The 22959-nt window shown below is 51.8% G+C and overlaps 8 protein-coding genes across 8 annotated transcripts; 2 read left to right on the top strand and 6 right to left on the bottom strand.

Moving 5' to 3' along the window:
• Nucleotides 1–553: 553 nt before the first annotated feature.
• Nucleotides 554–5679, bottom strand: M421DRAFT_418574 (glycosyltransferase family 24 protein). Its single transcript, XM_033591833.1, has 2 exons — nucleotides 5322–5679; nucleotides 554–5272 (listed from the first exon to the last, which is right to left on the bottom strand). The coding sequence occupies exons 1-2, from the start codon at nucleotides 5462–5464 to the stop codon at nucleotides 913–915; spliced, it is 4503 nt and encodes a 1500-aa protein (XP_033450504.1). The 5' UTR covers nucleotides 5465–5679; the 3' UTR covers nucleotides 554–912.
• A 6782-nt stretch (nucleotides 5680–12461) lies between these two features.
• M421DRAFT_58682 (thioredoxin-like protein) lies at nucleotides 12462–13286 on the bottom strand (the record flags this gene model as incomplete). The annotated part of the gene is made up of 2 exons (XM_033595622.1): nucleotides 12462–12905; nucleotides 12954–13286. 2 exons carry the CDS (start codon nucleotides 13284–13286, stop codon nucleotides 12462–12464), a joined length of 777 nt encoding a protein of 258 aa, XP_033450503.1.
• Nucleotides 13287–13793: 507 nt separating this feature from the next.
• M421DRAFT_99624 (uncharacterized protein) lies at nucleotides 13794–14945 on the top strand (the record flags this gene model as incomplete). Its single annotated transcript, XM_033598775.1, has 1 exon — nucleotides 13794–14945. One exon carries the CDS (start codon nucleotides 13794–13796, stop codon nucleotides 14943–14945), a length of 1152 nt encoding a protein of 383 aa, XP_033450502.1.
• A 57-nt stretch (nucleotides 14946–15002) lies between these two features.
• Nucleotides 15003–16262, bottom strand: M421DRAFT_90829 (arginine N-methyltransferase 2; the record flags this gene model as incomplete). Its single annotated transcript, XM_033597890.1, has 1 exon — nucleotides 15003–16262. The coding sequence occupies one exon, from the start codon at nucleotides 16260–16262 to the stop codon at nucleotides 15003–15005; it is 1260 nt and encodes a 419-aa protein (XP_033450501.1).
• A 132-nt stretch (nucleotides 16263–16394) lies between these two features.
• M421DRAFT_418570 (uncharacterized protein) lies at nucleotides 16395–17543 on the top strand. The gene is made up of 2 exons (XM_033591832.1): nucleotides 16395–16830; nucleotides 16881–17543. Exons 1-2 carry the CDS (start codon nucleotides 16672–16674, stop codon nucleotides 17226–17228), a joined length of 507 nt encoding a protein of 168 aa, XP_033450500.1. The 5' UTR covers nucleotides 16395–16671; the 3' UTR covers nucleotides 17229–17543.
• Nucleotides 17094–18529, bottom strand: M421DRAFT_418569 (inosine monophosphate dehydrogenase). Its single transcript, XM_033591831.1, has one exon. It carries the CDS (start codon nucleotides 18395–18397, stop codon nucleotides 17399–17401), a length of 999 nt encoding a protein of 332 aa, XP_033450499.1. The 5' UTR covers nucleotides 18398–18529; the 3' UTR covers nucleotides 17094–17398.
• An 828-nt stretch (nucleotides 18530–19357) lies between these two features.
• On the bottom strand, nucleotides 19358–20682 carry M421DRAFT_418568 (uncharacterized protein). Its single transcript, XM_033591830.1, has 2 exons — nucleotides 20449–20682; nucleotides 19358–20394 (listed from the first exon to the last, which is right to left on the bottom strand). The coding sequence occupies exons 1-2, from the start codon at nucleotides 20660–20662 to the stop codon at nucleotides 19439–19441; spliced, it is 1170 nt and encodes a 389-aa protein (XP_033450498.1). The 5' UTR covers nucleotides 20663–20682; the 3' UTR covers nucleotides 19358–19438.
• A 672-nt stretch (nucleotides 20683–21354) lies between these two features.
• On the bottom strand, nucleotides 21355–22950 carry M421DRAFT_369270 (WD40 repeat-like protein). Its single transcript, XM_033589738.1, has one exon. It carries the CDS (start codon nucleotides 22823–22825, stop codon nucleotides 21467–21469), a length of 1359 nt encoding a protein of 452 aa, XP_033450497.1. The 5' UTR covers nucleotides 22826–22950; the 3' UTR covers nucleotides 21355–21466.
• Between the last annotated feature and the right edge of the window lie 9 nt (nucleotides 22951–22959).

Below are 22959 nucleotides of genomic sequence, written 5' to 3'. Positions count from 1 at the left end.
CCGACTTAGCAAAGCGTCGAAAGAGGTACACATCCTCCGTTTTGCATCATATTCAGTGTTACGCTTGTCCATAGAAAATGCCATCTATTGTCTGAGGGGCTCCAGGCGTTGCAAGTGTGATTCAAGGCTTGTCGCTACAGGCCCCGGATCGAATCGAAGAATGAGTCCGTGCCAGATGTAGCTGGACCTAACCAGATGATGACTTGCTGTGCGTAATCATATATGGCAGCCATTTGCTGAACTGGTGTCCTCGCTCTTCCGTGTTATTCTGGTCGATGCAGAGTACGTCAGTTCAGAGGATCCGATTCTCATCTTGATCGCACAAATGTTCCAAAGCCTGATACAATTTTTCCGTGACTGCAAAGTCGCTGCCGTCGAGACTAATAGCGAATAACTTCTTCGTGTCCCCATGGATGTGACAGTACTTCGTAGTCAATCGAGTCGTCCGCGTCGTGGATATGAGCGTGAAACAAAATGCACTCCAACGGGCCTTTGTTGCCTCTGATAAGCCGTACAAATCAGGAGGAAGGCTGAACAAGATCTAACGGCTCATACCTGAATTGACGCATGGTAGCTGACGTGTTCTATTTGACATAAAAAAACGGCACAACGAAAGATTCGAAGCATTCAATGCGGGCAGCGTGTCCACACGTCAAGACTAACGACAGGGGGAGACCATGATGAGAGTGATCAACGTGTTGCGCATGTTGCGTCAAAACGCAACTGTGTACGATGTTAGAAGCGCTTCATGGCGAGTCGGTGGAAGTGTGGAGATGCAGGCTGAAGTGGGGTCAACCTTCAGTGCTCTTACCTGAAATATCAGGCCCGCCCTGTTAATATATGTATCGACCGTAAATTAATTCAAGTCTCTACGAAACACCCTCCATGCTTGCAGGACAACATAGATGATCACTACAATTCATCTCTCTTCCTCTCTTCATCCTTCTCCTTCTTCTCACGGACCTGCTCTTCAGCTTGAACATCCACAACCTCCGCCTGCTCCTTCTCTCCTCTGATGCGCTTAGCCAGCGCCGCAATCTCATCATCGTACACAGTCCACTCAGGGATCTGCCTCTTTGCACGGTCCAGCTTTGGCTCCTTGGTCTGTGGGTTGTTGCACAGATCAATCGTCTTAGCGGAAGCCAAGTCCTCGTCAGCACACCAGGTCTCGCACCACAGCCACTCCTGTGGCAATGAGTGGATGGGTAGATTGAACTGCATGTTGTTCGGTAGATCCTGGTCGAGGTTGCTCAGGCTGTTGGGATCGGCCGACAGACTATGATACTGTTGACGTAGACGATCACCGGCAGCAAGCTTGCGGAAGCGGTTCAGATCGACGACATACAAGGCGGAGATGTGGTAGGGCTTGCCGCGGAGGAAGTTCGCCCAGTATCCTGTCTTCCAGAAGCGGAAACCTTCCATCTCTGTGCGGGAGTCGCCCATAGGCGTGAAGCCATAGGGTGCGCCGTGTAAGTCGTGAGTGACGAGCTCATACATGTCAGTGCGGACGATCTGATCTGCATCGACGAAAATGACCTTGTCGAGATCGAGAGGGAAGAGCACGTCAAGAAAGAGGATCTTGTAACCCCAAATCTCGCGCTGCTTCTCGGACTGCTGGCGGAGCCAGTGCGGCCATTTGTACGTTACAAGCTCGTACTCGAATCCGTACTCAGCGGCTATGTGAGGCAGGAAGTGTTTGAACGAGGGCGAGAGGAACTGCTCAATGAACCAAAACTTGACAGTGTGTTTAGTGTGCCTCATGACAGAGAGCATCATAATGTTCAGCATGCGTTCGTAAAGGTGGCCGGAGGCGACGGAGAAAATGTTGATGTCGGCTCGAGTCTTTGCAGGCTTCGAATTGGCGAGGAGCTCAGCCCCCTTCTTGAATACTTTCTCGCTGTTGAAGTTAAGCCCAATTTTACCAAGCAACTTGTTAACCTTCTCGGTGCCTTTGGTCGCAAGCTCAGAGATAATAGACTCCTCATCTGCCAAGATGTCGGCTTCCTCCTGTCCAGGCATGCGGGATAACCGAGGAAATAGCGTTGTGCCCTGGAAACTCATAAGTACTAGCTCGCTCGACTCGTCGTTGGGTTGAACGGCCCAGCCTTTGGCTCCGGCACTGTCAAGGGAAAAGATCTCCTGTGACTTGCCCTTCTTCAGTTGTATACTGTAGAAACCAGGGTTCGCCTTGAATTGAAAGTAACCCAGGTTAGCCATAATGATGGTGTCGGCGAAGTGCGGGTCTTTCTCAGTTGACAATACAACCTCTGCGCCACGGGGCGGCTGCCCACCGTTTGTGGTATCACGGGAGTGACCCTCGATGAGGACACTCTCGAGTCGGTAGGTTGCATCAACATCAACACCAACAGGTAGTGTGCTGAGTTTGATGTTGTCGAGATCATGAATAGACTCCTCAGGAGCGACAAGCCAGGACGGCGGAACGTCCATGCCCAAATTGAGCAGAGCCTTCTTTGGGATCCCTTTGAACTGTGCCTTGAAGTTGTCGACCGAACCGTCTGCGTTGAACCTTGGTTTGGATCCGAGCAGGTACCTGTAGAATCGCTTGACAGGAAGCTCTTGCAGCATCTGCTTCGGGTTCAAGAAGAGCTGAAGGTAGGACCCTTCCATCTCGCTCAATGTGTTCAAGATTGGGATCCACCTTTGAGCTTGCTCGGTTGCAGGGTCGATGGATGCAACGATCTGGAAAACAGCGTTCTCCTTTTGGCCCCTGATGATTGCTGTGTGGTCAGCAGTCCATTTTTTGAAAGTGCTGGTCCTCAGGGTCGACACCGTTTCGAACATGCCTTCTGGGACATCAGAAACGGTGGAAAGAGCTACCAGAGACTGGATTTTTGCAGCATCAAAGGGAGTCGCAATCTTAGCAGTCAGTTCCAGGTCCTCGAGGGCGTTGATCAAAGGCTCGATACGCTTGTTCGTCTCGTAGGATATGAGCGTCTCGAAGTCTTCAGCTGAGAAGACCTTGTCCTCGGAAATGGGCCCAACAAAGCGTCCATTGATGAGTACAGCGAGCTGACCGGGCTTCAGTTCCAGCTCCTCAAAGAGCGGCTCAGCAGATGCGCGAAGACGTGCAGACCTGGCGGGTATTGGCGACTTAGCAACATCCTTACTCAGAAGCTCCATGAGCTTATCACTGTTGAGCTGGCGTTGCGCCTCGATATAGGCATCGAAGATCTCTTCATATACACCAGAGTGGTCTGCATAGGAATTATGCATCATGACGATCTCAACATTTGGGTTCGCTTGTCGATACTGGGATACGGACTTGAGCAAAGTCAAGCCAGACTCGGTATCAAAGTCACCAAAAACTGTCAGATGTGCCCAGGTACCCCTGCTTGTGGAGTCTGTAGCCTTGATATGAGGGTACTCCGCAAAGATCTCACCGTACTTCTCTTCGAATTCAGCCATATTGACGAGCTTTATCTCCTTCTCATTCTCCGGGATGATGAGTGGGTTGCGTTTGGCAGCAGCTTGAAGTAAGAACTGCTGCGGCACCCAGCTGTCGTCCTTGAGCTCGCCATCAAATACGGCTTTCTGGATGTAACGAAGGTCCATGCTGATGCGTTGGCTGAGCTCGGACAACCAGTTTTCGCTCTGGGCAACGGGTACACCGTTCACAATTGCTGGGGCGTTGGGACCGTTGATCGCAAGACGTTCCAGGTAATGTTTAGCCTTGCCCACACGCTCGCCGAGAGTTTCGGTGGTCAGGATGTCCTCGAATTCGATTGTTTCACGATCCCTGCGAAGTGTGCCGGTCTTGACAGCCGTCTCAAAACTAGCCTTGTCTGGTCGTGCAAGTTTCTTCGCTTCCAACGCAGTCAAAAGGTACTTAGTGACAGCGGACAGACCATAAGTGTGTTGCAAGTAGTATACGACCTTTGCTTGATCCACGGCGTTTGGAGTCTGGCTCTGGGGAACGAGACCCCATCGCAGAGGGATACCGCGCCTAACAAGACCGATGACAGTCTCAATGACGTTAGAGACATGCTCAGGGTCAGTGAAGTCGACGGGCAGGATTGCGTTGTGAATGTCACGACGGACATTGGGCAATTGGCCGGGGTAGGTCCTTTGCAATAAAGCCCGGAGTTCGGATGGCCAACTCTGGTACCTGGAGTCTTTCTCGATATTATTAACCCAGACGATCACTTTACCGCCCTCGATCTCGTCTCTGAAGTCATATCGCTGTGGCTCGTCTCCAAGTTCGCCTTGCGTGATAGCAGGATGTGACAGCAGGGATATGGTCTCCGGAGCAGACAGTCCCTGGCTTCTGATGCCATTGATCAATCTCCTCTCGCGACGGAGATGGGCAAGAAGCGCATAGGGATTGACGTCCTTCGCAGGAATCTGTACGCCGTTGACCCAGATGACGTTAGAGCCGGTAGGCAGAAGCAGCTCACGATTGTTGTAGTGCTCCGTAATGAAGTCCGAGGTAGCATTGGTAGCCGCGATGGTCGAGGTGTACTTTGGAAAGTCGCGCACCAACTTCAAGAGTGTGTCCATAGGCTGATCGCTTTGCAGCACGAAGCTAGCAGCCTTCTCAGCCAGGTCAGGTACATCATCCTTGGCCAAAGGCTTCAGATCTGCAGCCTCTTCATCCAGCTCAGTACCCGATGGTTTCTGATCCTCTCCTTGCGCTGCTTGTCTGTCATCGATGACGATGTAGTCTGTGCGCTTTAGCTGCAGGGCTACGCCATAGCCATTAACAACCAGTGGCGTCTTAGGTGCCTTCAAGGAGGGCTTGTGCCTAACACGGTAGGAAGTCTTTCCTTCTTTTGCAGTCCTGCTCACGGTCTTGTGGAACTTGTGAAAACGCGGAGCGGTGATATCGGCGTATACAATGGTTGGCAGTGCCGAGCTGTTACCCAGGATACGGTCGAAGGGTAGCTCGTTTGTACGCTCGTTCTTGATGTTGCCGGTTGGCTCGCCATCAGCTACGTATGGTGTGCAATACTGCTGGCCGTTGAGGGACACCCAGAGCTGACAGTTCTCGCCTTGCTCTGACTCCAGAGAAGGCTCCACCGACGTCTTGTAGAACTGGTAGTGTGCTTCTATCCGTGGCGCCGCCGATCGTACGGAAAGCGCAAGGTTGAAAGAGGCGAGGGTCTCGGGGTCGTTGATGTGGCCATCGCTCTGGAGTATCTCGACGAACTTGTCGTACAGCTGCTTCTCTGTGTCTAGCTCGTCTAGCCAGCCTTCTGCTATTCGGTCGAGGAGGGGGAAATATGCGGTCGCGTTCTCATCTGCTGCGGTCTCTCTACTACCCATCAGCCGACTTGGAATGTCATAAGGTAGATTTGGCTTACAGGAGTTCCACCAGGTAAGGTGCAGGGGCGAATGAAGCTTGGAGAGCAACGTTGATGTTCGAATCCGCAAGAGCTCCAATTCGGCTGAACGCGCTCAACGCAAAGAGCGTTTTCGCACTCAGCAACGAGGCTGAAGTACGCATCTCGCCACAAGCTGTACAAAGCTCTGTGAAAGCAGTGTGTTGAAGGTGTAGCCAAGGCAACTAGAAGATCAGCCCTAGAGTATCAGGAAGTTGCAACGTGTAGCATTCCGTTTCGGGTCGAGCTTGAACGTGAGCAACCGTCTAAGGCCGTATAACTACCAGAGTTATTACAGCAAGCAAATATGAGAGCTCGCAATGGAAAGGCGAGAAACACGCTGGGCTTTCGTGAACAATTGCTGCGCAATGCCTCAACTGAGAGGTATCCCAAAAGTGTGGGACTAGCGCGAAGCCCTACATGCAGGGGTCCTTGTCGATCTCTTGTACACGTGCAGAACTCGGAGTTTTCTGAGCTCCCTCTCTGGAAAGAGGCAGATAAGAGGCAGGTAGAGACAAGAAAAGCTATGTTGTGCATAGAGACCCTCCCCTCTGCAGGACCTTTCCATATGATATTCAAGCTGCTTTAGAGCAACAGGCGCACGAAAGCTTACAGATAGGTGAAATTTAAGCAAAACCCTCCTTTCTTCTAAGATGCATGTGTACAAACTAGAAGTACATCCTCTTGCTGTGTACATTTAGGAGAAAATTGAGAACGATGGCGCCAAGGAAGGAAAGCGTAACCGCGCAATTCCGTCCAGACAAGAGTTTTCCACCGTTAAATTTCCCGCATCTCACTTCCGTTCGACTGCATGATTGATGCAGAGACCTAGTGGAGAGATGGCGCTCTGTTGGGTAGGAGAGGGGCAGTCGACGTGAGACTTTAGGCGGAATATATTCGTCAACAAAAGTATTGTTGTCACATACGACCATAGGACGTTGAAAGCAAGGCTTCCCGTTCGCTCAGCCCTATTTAAGCAACGTACCGGCGGATTAGTAGTTAGGTGGGTGACCACTAGCGAATACCCGCTGTTGTATGTTTTTTCCTTTTTGTTTATTCTCTCATTTGTACGTATGCTCATGCTGCTAGACTGACTAACGTCAGAGACAATATGTTATGGTTGTTGTGGTTAGGCTCATTGCTGTAGGCTGAGGTATACGCGCAGACTGCGTTGAGTAGGAGCGAATTGTTGTAGAATCATATCTTTCTATTTAACCCTTTAAATTGCACATCTGCCTATGGCGCTAAGAAACACAACTTCATCGCCAACTTCAGTGCACCCATTAATCTTAAGACTAGTTACCTAGCAGGCACTAGTTCGCACAACTTTACCTAGAAAGCAAAATGTCGCCATCCATGATAGTGGCACCAGAATCTTGATCTAGAGGTGTCACGTCCTAGATAATCTGCCTGGTTAACATAGGCTGTATCAACATTGCTTATACAGCCTACTTACCCTTCGAAAAAGGGCTGCCAATGATGTTGAAGCAGACGGGCGTTAAAGCCAGCATCAGGGAAGACTTCTACTTCCTAACCTAGTCAATTAGAGGACGTTTCTGAGGCATTAAGGAGTATGAGGCTCAGCATAAGCGCTAGGCTTCAAGTGAACGTTTCTCACCTAGGGCAATATCTGGCAGTAATCTCTAATCGCCAAACTCCTTGGCGGACAGCCCAATCTGTGCTGGGTCCCACATTGTTTTGATAACACATTGAAAAATGCGTACTGCACTAGGTATTTAATTCAAACCACTGTAACAACGCTCTACAAACAGTGACCCAATACCACTAGGATACAGTTCTAGCAACTCATGACCATGGCCCTTGTCGCATGGCATGAGCTCACACCAAACTGCCACCGAACCCTCATATAGGCTGGCGGATGGGTAGGGTATGCTTTTTTACGTTTTGGCTTATAGCTTCTTAACTAGCAGAGATACGCTTACATAATCTATTATTCGATAGAAGCGCCTAGTATTGCGCCTTCTAATAAAAAAAGAATTAGCTTATTCTGCCTAGTATTAGCTAAGTTATTAACACTACCTAGCAAAGTATACCTATTAATGGGTATGCTCGCTAGGTACCCCCCCTTTTTTAACATTTTCTAGCCTCTAGCTTGTGCAGTTTAATAGTTATAACAAAACCTTCTACTACAAAAATGTAGAGGTGGTTTTTCTCTTTCTTTTTAGCCCTAGTTCGCTAGAATCCATGTATTATTAATAAGGTTTTGGGGGGTACCCACGAAGGACGTTGGAGTATACCCATTCCGCCAGCCTACCCTCATATATAAGGAGCAAGGAACTGTAGCATTGTAGAGTAGTTTTTCTGTATCCTTTCGTACAAGACCTATAGGTGTAGAGAATATATCCTGGTGTTCTTATTATCCCAGCACTCCCATATGCCTCGTAGCGGATTCACACCTATTCTGGATATCTCTCTTCTTGCCTGCGTCGTTACAACCACCAGCTCCTGTTATTTTTAGATTCTAGTGCTAAGCTGTTCGAGGCTGCGATGCGCCGACTTTAGTATGCAGCGACCAAGCAGACGTCGTTGCTGGGCTACTGGACGGTAAAGACAAGGACCTGAAGCAGATACCTGGGGTAAATGGGCTCTTCTGCAGTTCAGCGACGGCGAGGCGTGAAGTGTGTGACACAATGTAGATAAATAATACAGCTTTTTATCGCTCTGCCACTGATTTTCTGGGTGTAGAGACAGTTTCACTGATTTGCTTGCCCAAGCAACGCATGCAATACCCTAAAGACAGGGGAAGTGAGATGTGACTGGCTAGCTCCACTAAAAGTAGTTGATAATCTATAAATTCTGCAGCGTTGTCACATACGACCATAGGACGTTGAAAACAAGGCTTCCCGTTCGCTCAGCCCTATTTAAGCAACGTACCGGCGGATTAGTAGTTAGGTGGGTGACCACTAGCGAATACCCGCTGTTGTATGTTTTTGCCATCTCTTTGTTCTCGTTGTCGATGTTCGCACCGTTCATATGGCGGTCAGGCGTTGTTTTTGTTGAGTGAGCGCAGGGAGACAATCAATTCAGTTGCGACTAAGGTGAAATTTGTCATAACGTTCCATTCTATGGGGCATGTTCAACGCTATTGGATCATAACAGTCCCTGTACTTTCAGGATGTACAGAAGAACTCGCCCATTCAAGCAAGTTTGCGGTTCTTACCCACCCCTATCGGCGGAGCGGTGTCGAACGTGGTTATGGGCCTCATTGTGCACCGAGTACGTGCTGACTGGGCTTGCCTGGTTGGTGTCGCATTGACGAGTATTGGGGCACTACTCATGTGCATAATCCAGCCAGAGTGGACATACTGGGCCTGCGCTTTCCCAGCAGTCTTCCTTCCTCAATTCCATTGGCGCAGACGCCCTGTTCACGGTCTCAAACCTTGTTATCCCTGCAACCTTCCCGGCGCGAGACCAGGCACTCGCAGGGAGCGTCTTCAATACTGTTGTGCAGATTGGCAAGAGCTTTGGTCTTGCGACTAGTGCCGTGATCGCAGCAGGTGTTACCTAACACTCCAGGATCGCGGATAAAGAGAGTCCAGCCACGCTCATGGAAGGCTACCGCGCCGCATTCTGGTACGTTTTCGCACTGAGCTGTGCCATAGGAGTGTTATTTGCATGGGGATTGCGAGGTATTGGCAAGGTTGGGATGAAGAGAGACTAGACACGTACAGCTTTGGTCTTCGCGTCCATGCACTTGGATGTTGAAGTAGTAATAGTTTTGATAACTAATGGTCCAGGAACGCTAATGAATGCTACATCATATACAAGAAGATCTTAAACCTATGCGCAACGCTGTAAGGCGTCAAATTCAGCTATACATCAGAGTCATCCTGCTCGATAGGATCCTGCTGTGGGTTGAAGTCTTTCAAGGCTTGCAGGTCAACTCAAGCTCTGCGGTGTCGAGAAGAGCAGGAATCGCTCTCACGCTTGATGGCCTGTTGCCACTAATCCAGGACTGAACCCATGACACGACCATCTACGCTCGTAACTTGTTGTACAGTCGTATGCCATGGACCTTGAACACGAAATTATTCTGGTGCAATCGATGGAGGTGTCATGATATATGCGGATGCGAACGATTGATTCAATCCTGGACGAGTCATGTCTTGCCTCATCGAGACGCGCCGGAACCCTGATTCAGTTTATTTTAAGATCGAGTCTTATTACTTGCATGAACCCAGCGCGTTCAAATAGCTTCTTGCAAATATGTACGAAATGATTGTGTCGGTGGTAAGGCTGTTGTTCGACGTCAAAATAGATTGGTCTGTGCTCTGTGCGGACCTCCGCGGATTTCTTGAGCTGTCTCCAAGGCTGTACTCCAAGCGCATACCTTCGAAGACGCGGTATATTCAATTACGCCTGTCACGCACCTCGAAACGACCGATACAGTTCTTGCGACTCCATTATCAATCATGTCGGACCAAAAAAGGCGCAGAACAGGCGATGAAGATATTGGTGATCTGCGTCTAAAAGCGCGCCAGACATATCTCGCCCAGCGTGAGGCGCAACAGCTTGCTCTCCTGCGTCGTCAGGTCGCAGAAGAAGCCGAGGAAGAAGAGAGGCTTGGTTCCAAGCTCTCCGTAGAAGAGAGGAGGGACTTCGCGCGAAATCGAGAAACACTGCGACTCGCAGAGGCACGAAACGCCATAGACGAACACCTTGACGGATATCTTCTACCAGATGCCGATGGGAGTAGATCCGCCGTACTCACGAAACGACACAATGAGCGCGAGAAGGGATACGACAAGAGCGAGGTGCAGCTATGGGAGGATGAGCAGATGAGCAAAATCAAAAGCCAGGTCAAGAAGCCTGAGCGGGTGAATGCCGACGACTATGAATTCGTCTTCTCGGACGAGATGGCTATCAACTTCCAGAGTGACGGCATGCCAGATCCGGATAAAGCGTTACTGGAACGACAATTGAAAGAAGCGGAACAGAAGGTCAAGACGATGGAGCAAGTGCGGAAGAATCTACCCATCTACGTATATAGAGAGGAGCTACTGTCAGCCTGCGAATCACATCCTGTCCTCATTATCGTCGCCGAGACTGGTTCTGGAAAGACAACTCAGGTCCCGCAGTACCTCCACGAGAAGGGTTTCACGAAGAATGGCAAGGTGGGCTGCACACAACCTCGACGAGTCGCTGCCATGTCTGTTGCAAAGCGTGTAAGCGAAGAGATGGGTGTAAGACTGGGTCGAGAATGCGGATACTCGGTGCGTTTCGACAGCAAGATCACACCAGAAGTGACCAAGGTGGAATACCTGACGGACGGTCTGATGTTGAAGCAACTCATGTCAGATCCGCTGTTGTCTGAATACTCAGCAGTAGTTTTGGATGAGGCGCACGAACGTTCGCTCGCAACCGATCTGTTGATGAGTCTACTGAAAGAGCTGGTGGCAGTGCGTCCAGAGTTCAGGCTGCTCGTCACTAGTGCTACCTTGAACGCCACCAAATTCTCAGATTACTTTGGCGGTGCGCCCTTGTTCAACATCCCTGGACGAACACATCCTATCGAGCGTCTGTACTCGAGTTCACCGGAAGCCAACTACCTCAACGCAGCAGTCACGACTGTCTTCCAGATACACCTCTCACAAGGGCCAGGAGACATTCTGGTGTTCTTCACGGGTTCCGAGGAAATTGAAAGCGCGGGCGAGTACATTCTCGAAACATCACGAAAACTTGGGTCGAAAGCAGGACCTATCATTGTGGCCCCTGTGTATGGTGCACTGCCAGCAGAAGAGCAACAAAAGATTTTCGCACCCACACCGCCCGGCCACCGCAAGATTGTTCTCAGTACCAACATCGCGGAAACTAGTTTGACGATCGACGGCATCCGGTACTGTATAGACTGCGGCCTCGAGAAGCAATCAGTGTACGACCACAAGCGGTCCATGAATACTCTCGTAGTCGTACCATGTTCACGAGCAAGTGCTGAGCAAAGAGCTGGTCGAGCCGGGCGTACCGGGCCAGGCATGTGCTTTAGGCTTTACACAAAGTATGCTTTTTATAACGAACTGCAAATGGAGACCGAGCCTGAGATTCTGCGCTGCGATCTCGATGGCCCCATGCTCACCCTGAAGACAATGGGCATCAACGACCTCCTGAACTTCGACTTCATCGACCCACCATCCACAACTGCTATCGCTGCGTCCCTCGAGCATTTGTATGCTCTAGGCTACATCGACTCGGCAGGCAAAGTGACCAAACTGGGCCGGCGCGCCAGCGAACTCCCCCTCGACCCCAAACTCGGTAAAGCTCTTCTGGCCGCTGACAAATACGGCTGCGTCGAAGAGATGGTTACGCTGGTTTCCATGGTCAGCGAAGGCGGAACGCTCTTCTTCGCGCCCAAGGACAAGAAGATCGCAGCCGACTTGGCTAAGCAACGCTTCAGCGAAGATGTCGCTGGCGGTGATCTTATCGCGTTCCTTAAGATCTGGAATGAGTTTGTGGAGAACGAGTACAGCCAGGCATGGGCGAAAGAGAACTTCCTCGACTACAGGGCGCTAAACCGGGTCCGCAACGTAAGGGAGCAATTGCAGAGACTGTGCGACAAGGTCGAGCTACCGCACAGTTCATGCGGCATCTCCGATCACGTCAAGATCCTGAAGGCGTTCACGAGTGGATACTTCACGAATGTTGCAAGGCTGAATCGCGATGGACAGAGCTATTCGACGGTCAGCCAGAAGCTGTCTGTATTCATCCATCCAAGTAGTTGTATGGCGAGGAAGCAGACGAGGGACCGATGGATTGTGTTTTATGAGCTTACGAGCACGAGTAAGGAATGGGTGAGAAGTGTGGCGCCCATTCAACCGGAGTGGCTCACAGAGGTTGCGCCGCATTATCACAAGGCTAAGAACATTGAGGACCTGACGGATAAGAAGCAGAGTAAGGGCGCTGGCAAAGTGGGTGCTGGGCGGTAGGTTCGAAGCCGCGACTTTTGATTATTAGCACAGCGTAGGCAGACGGCGTCTCGAGGGATGACAATGTGGAACAACGAATTGATACCCTGATTAAGCTCACAGTATGAACTTCCATTGCGCAGTATTACCATTCAAGTACAGAATTTCTAATTGTACACATCTTCGTCCCATAATGCTTCGTCTATTTTCCAACGTTCGTGAACCTCAGGTAAGGCTTGACCTCCCTGACACCGCCGAACTTCTTCCTCGCATCCTCGGTGCTCACACTGGGCGGGACAATCACATCATCGCCAACCGTCCAGTTAATAGGCGTCACGACGCCCTTCTTATCACCCGTCTGTAGACTGTCAATAACCCTCAACACCTCTACTGTGTTGCGACCCGTGCTGGCAGGGTAGTCCATCTTAAGCCTGATCTTCTTGGCCGGGTCGATGATGAAGACAGAGCGGATAGTAAAGGCGATGCCCTTCTCGGCGATATTGTCGAGCTCGTCTTGCGCGATCATGTCGTACAGAAAGGCGACTTTGCGGTCAGCGTCGGCGATGATGGGGAATTTGACGTTGGTGTTTTGGGTCTCGTTGATATCGTTCACCCACTGGTCGTGCGAGCTGAGGTCATTGGCGCTCTAGGTAAGGTCAGAGTTGAGGCGAATTCAGATGCGTGTTTGACATACAAGACCAAGCATCTGTACGCCACGCGCGTCGAACTCGTCCTTCAGCTTTGCGAAAGCACCAAGCTCAGTAGTGCAGACGGGCGTGAAGTCGGCAGGGTGAGAGAATAGAATCGTCCACTTGCCATTGAGGAACTCATGGAACTTGATCTTCCCGTGGGTGGTCTGCGCCTCGAAGTCGGGTGCGACCGATCCAATTCTCAAGCGTGGCTGCTCAGCGGCGGGAATGGCCAGACCCCGGCGGAATGGAGTAGCAGTGGGGCGCTGAACGCGCAGCGCAGGGCGGACGGCGGAACGGAGAACTCGAGAAGCTGCACGTGGGATGAGAGCTGACATTGTGGAGGCGGTAGTCGGCCAATTGGGTTGTGGAATTGCTCAAATGCTTTGTATGTCTTTTCAGCGGCAATTGAAATTGGTTAGTCTAGTAGAGCGGACTCGATCGCAATGGCGTCATCGCCACGCGGGAGAAATGGCAAGGCCCGATGCTTCTCGGCGCTCGCCCTGCGTGCCTGGCTTAATCCAACGGAGCAATGAGCTGATGGTCTTCATGCTGTGGCATAAATTAAGAATGGACCCAGTCTGGTTAGCCAATGTCGAATTTAATTGCAGCTGCACGTGTGCCACGTGAAGGTCGGACGATCATCAACGTTGCGTCATCAAGCTTCATCCGCAACCCAGAGCTGGGATCTGAGCCAGGATTGCAGCAAGGACGACCGACATGTGGCTGGCCAAAAAGACCGCCAAAAGCCAGCGCATCGCGCGTGCGTCGCATGGTTCCTCTCGACTCACAATTGAACCGGCGCATCCATCGTTAGCCTCTTAGTGCTCAGATTTTACAAAATTATGTCGGTCGCATCCTCAACGCCAGGAACAGGAGGCTTCCTGAAGTTCAACAATGGCCCACCCAAAATATTCATGACCGACTCGACACCCCATCCGCCCGAGAAAGTGCTCCTCTCCTGGAAGGAGGAAGGCTACGATGTCACGTACTTCCAGTACGACCCGGCCGCTCAATCCGCCTACATCCGTACCATCCAGAACCTCAACAGCGATCTAAAGCTTGGAGAGCACTATGCGCTCATTGCCTATGGTGCAGCAGCTAGTGTGGTGCTGAAGACCGCCATGAAGCCGCTTAACAAGTGCTGTGCAATCGTAGCCTTCTATCCTCCCGTTCTCCCTCGTGTAACAGTCAAATATCCGGAGAGCACGAACCCGCAAGTCCACATCGCAAGCAAAAGCCAGACGAGTCCCCACCCAGAGATGGTCGACTGGAAGCTATACCGCTACGATCACTGCGCAACGGGTTTCGCAGACCCGAATTCAAAGGCATACTCGGAAGTCGAAGCTAATCTAGCTTGGAGCAGAGCGCTGGCATGCGTCAGGAAAGGATTCAAGAGCGAGATCGATCTCGAGCCTGTGGTGCAGAGTTTCTGGGCAGCGAAGTATGAGGACGATGTGCCCGAAAGAGCAAGCATGAGTGCGATAAAGAGCATGACGCAGAATAGTCCGCACGTGACCATCCTGCCTACTCTGCAGGGAGGTATGGGGAGGAAGAGGCTTGCAGAGTTCTACAGGGAGTTCTTTGTTCCGAGTCTGGTCGAGGATTTCAAGATTCGGTTGGTTTCGCGGACCATGGGCGTCGAGCGCATCGTGGATGAGATGGTCGTGAGCTTTACACACTCCGATGAGGTCGATTGGATACTGCCTGGTGTCCAGCCAACGGATAAATTTGTGGAGATAGCCATGGTCAGTGTCGTTGCTGTAAGAGGTGGCAAGCTGGTCTCAGAGCACATGTACTGGGATCAAGCTTCCGTGCTTGTTCAAGTGGGCTTGCTGGACCCGAAGCTGGTGCCGAAGAAGTTCAAGAACGAAGGGACGAAGCAGCTGCCAGTCGCTGGAGCCGAGGCAACGAAGCAGCTTGTTGACCCTCAGCAGGGCAATTATAACAAATTGTTGCAGCTGCATGGGCTGTTCCAAGGAATCAATGGAAATTGAGTGAGATGGGCTGCTGCATGGTTATGGCGCACTGATTCAGCGTTGGCGTTTAGTTGCTCAGCCTATGAAGCTGCATGTGGGCAACCTATACTCTTTCAATACCCAGTATTTTCTCCGTAACCCCTCCCACTCGCCCTGCTCGTCCAGATCCGGCACCTGTACCGTCTCCCATTCCGTATCGAAGCCTGCTTCGAAAAGGTCCATCTCAACAATTTTGCCATATACGTCATAGACGATCTGTCTGTCCGCGCCCATACCGTTGAAGAAGCCAAACTTGCCGCCCTCACCGGCTGGACCACCTGAAGGATCAAGCAACGTAATGACGTGTTCTGTGAAGAATTCTCGGAGGTCTTTGTATTCTTCAGCGAAGGTGTCGAAGTAGATGCCATCGAACAGCTCGCCTTTCTCGGCTAGGCCAGGCACGACGTCCTGCCACCGGCCTTCGTGGATGACGACGCCTGCCTTCTTGTCCCAGCCTTGTTCTTTCATGCGCTTCAGCACATCTGGATGCGCCTCGATGATGTGATGCGCTTTTGGCTGCTTATCGTGCAGGATGCCATCGATGATGCCCATTCCATGGCCGACATTCAACACCCGCAGGCCTGGCGTAGGTGCTAGCAGGTTAGCTGACTGACGCATCAGCGTTGTTTCCCACTCCATCATGACACCGTTCCCTGCCTCGTCGGTCAACCTGTCTCGATCGAAGGTCAGGTTCGACGCCAGGTAGTTTGGGTTCTCGGTAGACTCGTCGCCAGGTGCGGCTTCCTGGCTGATGTCCAGAATTTCAACATCCTCAGTCGCCACTTCCTTACCAGTGTCAACAGTCTCCTCTTCCTCCTCATCATCATCGTCATCGTCATCTGAGTCCCCGCCCATGAGCAGCTGATACTGATCCATCCGGCTCAACAACAGCTCAGCGCGCACACCAGCATCTACGCAGAGCTCATACGGCTCTTTCAGGCCTATTCTCAGCGCAATACATCCCGGTGTCTCGCCGTTCGCGTCCAAATCATTCCATATCGCGCCATTTTCGAACAGCAGCTTGATCGTCTTGGTCGCGGCTTCTGTGTTGTTGCACTCAGCTTCCCTAGCATCGTCATTCTCTCCGTTTATTTTTTCAGCAGATGTGTCTCCATCGACAGGCTCGCAGGCGGCAATCGCAGCGTGGAGGGGTGTGAAGCCTGTCTCGGCGTCTTGCACGTTTGCAGAGGTGTTGCGGAGGAGATTGCGGAGGGAGGGTATATCATGATTTGCTGCTGCGAGAAGGATACTTTGGGTAGACAGATCTGTCTCTACGTCGAAAGCGGAGTCGTCCATATTTGCGGCGTTGTTTGGAGATTTGAGAGATTTTGTCAACACGAGAGGGGCAGAACTTTTTGGTGGAGAACTCAGGGTCCACTTTGCGCTACGTCAGCGGGGTCGGATATCCTCGTCCTTCTTCCGCAACTTGCTAGAAGTCTCGAACAGCCACCAGCTGTGTTTGATCTGAGACATACTGGTCTTCTACTGTAAGAATCTGCATTACGGTAGCTCCCTTTTGCCTTTTGCTACACTGCTAGCCGGGCAGCAGCACCAAGTCTAAAGCCGTTTGAAACCCCGATCTCCTCGTATGCTGAGAGCCGTTATTGGTAGTCATGATCTATAGTGCCTACACCTAGCAGGTACTGGTCTTACCTTCGAACCTACTCTTCCTCTCTCGGTCCTCGTCCTTCACCAAGACCTCATCATGTCAGAAGAAGAGCAGACTCGCACGGGGGCATGCTTATGCAAGAAGATTACTTTCGAAGTCAAGGGGACAGAGCTAAATTTCACTATCTGCCATTGTACCAACTGTCGGAGAAATTGCGGAGCCACATACACAGCAAATGCCTGGTTTCCTGACGCGGTCCGCTCCGACTACCCTACGCCAGTCGACAATTTACTGACTGCCTCCAGCACTTCAAATGGACATCTGGAGGAGAACTGCTCAAACAGTACAGTGACCGAGAGACAGAGACCGGTGAGGCCGTGTACCGCTCCTTCTGCACCAACTGCGGCTCACCGATGTTGACAAAGTCTCCTCGCATGCCTGGCATCACGATCATACCCAGCGGCGTCTTCGATGGGAATCATGAGTGGAAGCCAAGCTACGAGCAGTGGAGGCGCAGCAAAGTCTGCTTCGTCGATGATATATGGGCTGTGGAGAATGTGGGGCGCTATGGCGATCATCCAGATCTGAAAGAGTTCGAGGGCATCTGGAGCAGGAGTGGTACCAGGCCAGCTCAAGAGTTTGTTGATCGCTAGAATGTGCAAAAAACATTCATCATGCCTGTTCGACGAAGAAATATTGTAGCCTGCAGAAGGTCTATCATGCTACAAAGTGCTCGCAGAAAAATGCTGACTAGCTCCCATGTTCCCGGGAATCGAGAGCCTGGCGCCTAACTCTCTTTAATCCTGAGTGACTTGCTCTATATCTAGAGCTTTGCGCTCTTCACAATCAAGGCGTGTGACTGTGTCATCACATCAGTGGCGTCCCGCTCCATCGTCTTCACCAGCTCCTCGCATGTGGGAATGTCGTGAATAAGACCTGCGCACATCCCCAACGACCACACTCCCGCATCAACATCGCCCGTCTCGTACACACCCTGTCCACGCTTTCCGCTCATCAGATGTGCAACGTCCTTGAATTCGACATCCTTCTTCTCGTTCTCGATCTTGTGTACCTCGACTGAAACCTTGTTCTTGTGCAGTCTCGACGTGTTCCTGAATTTGCGAAGAACCAAGACAGTGTCGTGCTCTGTGGCCTTGACGATCGCCTCCTTGACGTTGGCATGGATCGGTGACTCAGCTGTACACATCCACCGTGTGCCCATGTTCACACCTGCTGCACCGAGAGCCAATGCGGCGGCTAATTGACGCCCGTTCGCGAAACCGCCGGACGCAAGGTAGGGGATCTTGAGCTGCTCCTTGCACAGCGAGAGGAGCATGAGCGATGTCGTGTCGTACTCGCCTCCGTGGCCAGCGCACTCAATTCCGTCAATGGAAATGCAGTCCACACCCAGCTTTTCTGCGCGCAGCGCGTGCTTCAGCGCAACGCATTTGTGGAAAACAGTCACGCCGTTGTCTTTGAGGTACTTCAATATCGGTGTTGGGTCGCCCGCGGTCTCGACGACTTTGATCCCCTCCTCGACAGCAACCTTTGCGTATGCAGGGTAGTCCGGTGCATTCATCGAGGGGAGCAGGGTGATATTGACACCGAACTGGACAGCGGTCGGCTTCAACATGGACTTCGTTCTGCGAATTTCTGCGCGCAGCGCTTCAGGCGTGGGTTGTGTAAGGGCTGTGAGGAAACCAAGAGCGCCTGCGTTTGCGACTGCGCTGACCATCTCTGCTTTTCCTACCCACATCATGCCTCCTTGTACCATAGGGACGCGTATCCCGAGCGTCTCGGTGAGCCACGTCTTGATCGGCATTGTGTCGAATGGTAGAGTTTATATTGTAGTTGAAGAGGAGTTTCGAGGGTTAGAATTTTGTACGCGACTGGATAATAGAGGACAGAGGGAGATGACTGAAACCTTGGAGAGGAAAGTGACCTTAGATGTAACATGTGATGGGTCTCTCAAGCCGGCTCGAGTCAGGTTGCAGCTTTCTGGGCCGAGGCATACCTACCGACAGCACTTGCGGCAAGTCGTATTACCGACCACCCGGAATAGCAGAGTCGAAAGATACACTACACCACAGAAAGGCAGTGACGACCCTCTGGACCGACGCCAAAGCCGCATGCATCCGTAAATCTTTTCGATGAGTAGCATTCGTCGACCTCGAAACTGTCGCAAGATCTTAACATCATTGGTGGTCCGCTCGCTCTCACTATTTGTCGCAGCAGACATCATGCCTATTTACCAGTCAATTCAGGGGTGCTAATGTATGTACATTTTGCCTCTATTTTAGCTGCGACAGTTACGAGCCTAGACGCTAAAGCTGTGCAAGCAAAGGTTGAATGGATTTTTGTGTTCTATAGGTGACCATAGCCAAGCCTTGGCATAGTACATGCTTAACTAGGGCTACTATCTGCAGCATAGTATAGAGCGTCACGAAAAAGGATTCACCTACTTAGCATGTTAGGCATTTCTCTGCGTTAAGTCACCTCTAATTATGCTGTCCTAGTTGGACGTGAGGGGGTGTGTTGCAGCAGATATCATGCCTATTTACCAGCCAATTCAGGGGTGCTAATGTATGTACATTTTACCTCCTTTTTGGCTGCGACACTATTGCTTTACAACGGCCCAGTGTCTGCACATTAATGAATAGAGGATCACGTTTTGACATGGCTGCAGCATTGCTACTAGGAGACACAAGCCAGGAGACAGTCAGAACTATTATGAGACAGGACATCCTGAACCTTACAGCTTCCCCAGTGGCTACAAGTCGCTCTGCACTTCAATTGAAAGACCAATTCGCGCCTATTATTCCTACAATCATTAAATAACGAATATTTGATCTAGCACTAAACATCATTTCCCAGTTCCTATCTCATGCACAGGTCCTGTCTGGTTTGGCGCATGCGGCACGCTGATCGCATCTACCTCATGCGCTTCAGCATTGGCTTGATACTGGTTGACTACCGGCGTCGGAGGCGGCGCGTTATACGGCTGAGAGTACACCGGCGCCGGTGTGGGTCGGCCTGAGATCGGAGGAGAGATCGGAGGCGAGACTGGCGTCACAGCATACTCGTGAACAGTCGTGTGGGTACCAGGCTTCTCTTCGTGTAACCCCGGTGGGAAGTAAGATGGAGTTGTAGTGGGAGGATTACTTGGAGGCCGGAAGAGACTGGCTTGGTATGACTGTGTTTGTGCTACAGGTTGCTGTTGTGGGTACTGATAGGCTTGCTGCGGCGGTGGATACTGCGATTCAGAACCTGTTGCTTGGACGGCAGCCGTGGATTGGGCATTCGCTGCGATTCGGCGCTGCTTCTTCTTCAAGAAGAAGAGGGTGCCAATCGCGATGCAGGCGACGACGAACAGTGCGACTACGACAATCCCAACGAGCAAGCCAATAGCGATCTTCCTGGTCTTGTTAGTAGTCTTGTCGCTATTTGGGTCTGTAATGACAGGGTTCGCTGCAACTGTCGGCAGAGCCATGCTCGTCGTGCCCCCGACCTCATCAGTAGCGTGCTGCAGGACTGAAGAGACGATACTGTCCGAGTCGGCGTCGCATCCATAATAGAGAATACTATCACTAGGATACGAGAAAGTGATACAGTGTGGCGCGGTCGTTTCTGTACACTTCCGTATCAAAGTATTGAGCAGGCAGCTGGAGCCGCAGCTGGAGGCTCTGTATGCTCTAGCGTCGACACAGGAGGTTGCCCATCCACATTCCTGGGTGTTGGTGCCATCACAGCAGCCAGCCATGCCGGCACCTGCGGTGTAGAGCATGCAGGTCCGCGAACCAGGGCAAGTCACTGAGAGTGCTGTTTTGCATCAGTATTTAGTGTCTCCATTTTGAGAAGTAGGCGAGGACGTACAGTAGACACCATCGACCCAGCCGCAAGTTTCGGGATAGAGGTTCGTTTGTCGTCTCTTCATATCTTCCCTCGTTGGTGCCACTGTCGGTTTGGGTGAGGTGCCTCTTGGGGCAAGCCCTGCAATGATGGCAGTTGATGCAGGACCGCCGAAGGCGATGCCTTGAACTGCTGGCAAGGCAATTGCGAGGCTGGTAATTGACACGGAGTATTTCATCTCTGTAGGATCACGACGCGAGTAAAGAGGGATGGGAGATTGCCAGACAGATGACAGTTGAGAGAGGGGGATTTGAAGAACAAAATGATGAACGATACTTCGCCGCAGCTGAACCGCAAACCTAACCTCCCCGCTCATTATTAAAATTACCATGCCGATGGCCTTCTGAGCTGAATGTGAGACACGGCCATTGTGACACAGAGCAAGCACTGCTATCGAACACGACCCAGGCCTGGCGTCTGCTCTATTCAGGCGAATCGCCTACGCGTAGCGTGTGCTCTAGGGCTTTGTATCGCGCTCTAAATGACATGGTATAGTGGTGATGGCGCAGAGTTTGTCTGTTTCTATGTTCTGAAATAAGCATGCTTGGAGCAGCTGAAAGATGCGGCTGAATTCGGAACCTGTGATAGGACTGTTGTTGAGCGAATGCAGCCCAATCTCGGTTGCCCCTGCAGGAGCGAGGAGAGGAGCGACCCGTCGACGAAAGGAGCCCCAGATGCTGATGCGGCTAGGCTCAACTTGGTATGTCTTCGCAAACGAAACGCCTCCTGCGTCGCGATCAACAGCCCTCTTGAGTACATAAATTTTACTGTGGTCTCCTGGAGATTTGTCAGGTTGCAAAACGCCTGCAAAACAGCCCCGAAAGCCTCTGGAATTTAGTGAAATCGGATTACCGGTAGGCATTGTTAACGGGATGAAGATCATGTACAAGAGAGTTGGTGGTGATAAGACAGGGGAACGTATCATCTCAACAGTTGCGTTGCATTGACAGGTGGACTGGGGGTATCTTCGAACGATCTTACACTACTCGTGCCTCATGGGGCTGCTGTTCACCGGTGTGCCTACCGCTGGAGTCCCAAACGCCGGGCTCTCCGTTGCAAAAGGGTTTGGTGGGAGGGTGTCTGGATCGTACCCGTTGCTCCTCTCCTGCTTCACCCTGACCTCAGGCAAAGGTGCAGCTTTCCAGATGCGTATGCTCCGGTCCAGCCCCGCGCTCGCAATCAACTCTTCCTTAGGGTGTGTGTCCACAGCCAGCACTGCATCATCGTGCCCAGAGAGCCTTTGTAGCACGTTCTTGCTGGAGACGTCCCACAGCACGATCCCTCCCTCTTCACTCCCAGAGGCTACGAAGGCATAGGTCTCTTTGGGGTCTGCTCGGTCCCCATATGTCCCAAATGCGCCAGAGAGCGAGTACTTCGCGTTTGTGTGTCCTTGATACGTCTTGACGCACTTGCCTTTGCCGTTCGCATAGTCCCACAGTCGTATAGAAGAGTCCAAGGTGTGTGCCAGTATGTACTTTCCGTTCGGCGAGAAGCGAACGGACGTGACTGGCGCATTGTCTTCGTGGACCAATGTGCGCAAACACTGTCCTGTACTGGTGTCCCACACTCGAATCAGACCATCGTGTGAACAGGAGACGATGAGAGTGCCGTCGATCACGAAGTCGACCGCAGATACAGGATCTGAATGTGCTGGTAAGGACCGCATGACGCGTGCAGCACGCACATCCCATAAGAAGACTGCTTCGTCGTAGCTCCCACTGACGAGCATGTTACCTTTGGGACTGAATGCGAGCGAATAGACATAGTTGTGATGTCCAATCAGCGGCGTGGGGTGTGCGAGCCCCGTCTGTGCATCCCAAAGACGAATACTCTTGTCATCTGAGCCAGACGCGAGTGTCGTACTGTCTGGCGACCAGGTCAGGGTGTTGATGCCGGCAAGATGGCCTTCTAGCGTGTGCTCGAGCGCTCCGCTAGACGAGCTCCAGATCTTGATTGTAGCATCCGCAGAGCCGCTGGCTATCCACAGGCCGTTCGGTGAAAACTTGAGGCAGGATACGGCGCGCTTGTGGCCGCGCAGGATGAGGTGGGGTGTGTAGTTGAGCGCCGTCGGTTTGCGAGGCGGGGGCGTGTTGCTCTGAGAGCGCGAGCGCGAGTTTGAGGGTGAGGGTGATATTGAGGGTATTCGGCGGCCGTAGTATCGTCTTTCGTCTGCGCTATCGTCCACAGAGTGCTCTCTGCTGTATCTGCGCGCAGGCCGTTCTGCTAATCTGTATGCCGGCGAGCCGTTGCGGGGAGAGCGGGAATGCGAGCGTTTTTGCGGAGGCGCATCATCATACTCGTCTTCTGTCTCTTCACGCGACCGTTTCGGCGGAGATTTCATTGTGTTTGTCGAGTGCTGGACAATGAAGTAGGAACGCGACGATCATGCGTTCCTGCCAGCTAGCGCGCGTAGGCGGTGAAGAGTGCTACAAGGGAACCCCTGTTGGGCAATGACATGTCTCGGTGTTCCTGACG

This window comes from Didymella exigua, assembly GCF_010094145.1.
Source record: "Didymella exigua CBS 183.55 unplaced genomic scaffold M421scaffold_8, whole genome shotgun sequence".
Lineage (NCBI taxonomy): Eukaryota > Fungi > Ascomycota > Dothideomycetes > Pleosporales > Didymellaceae > Didymella > Didymella exigua.
This window is presented reverse-complemented; position numbering and strand designations above follow the sequence as displayed.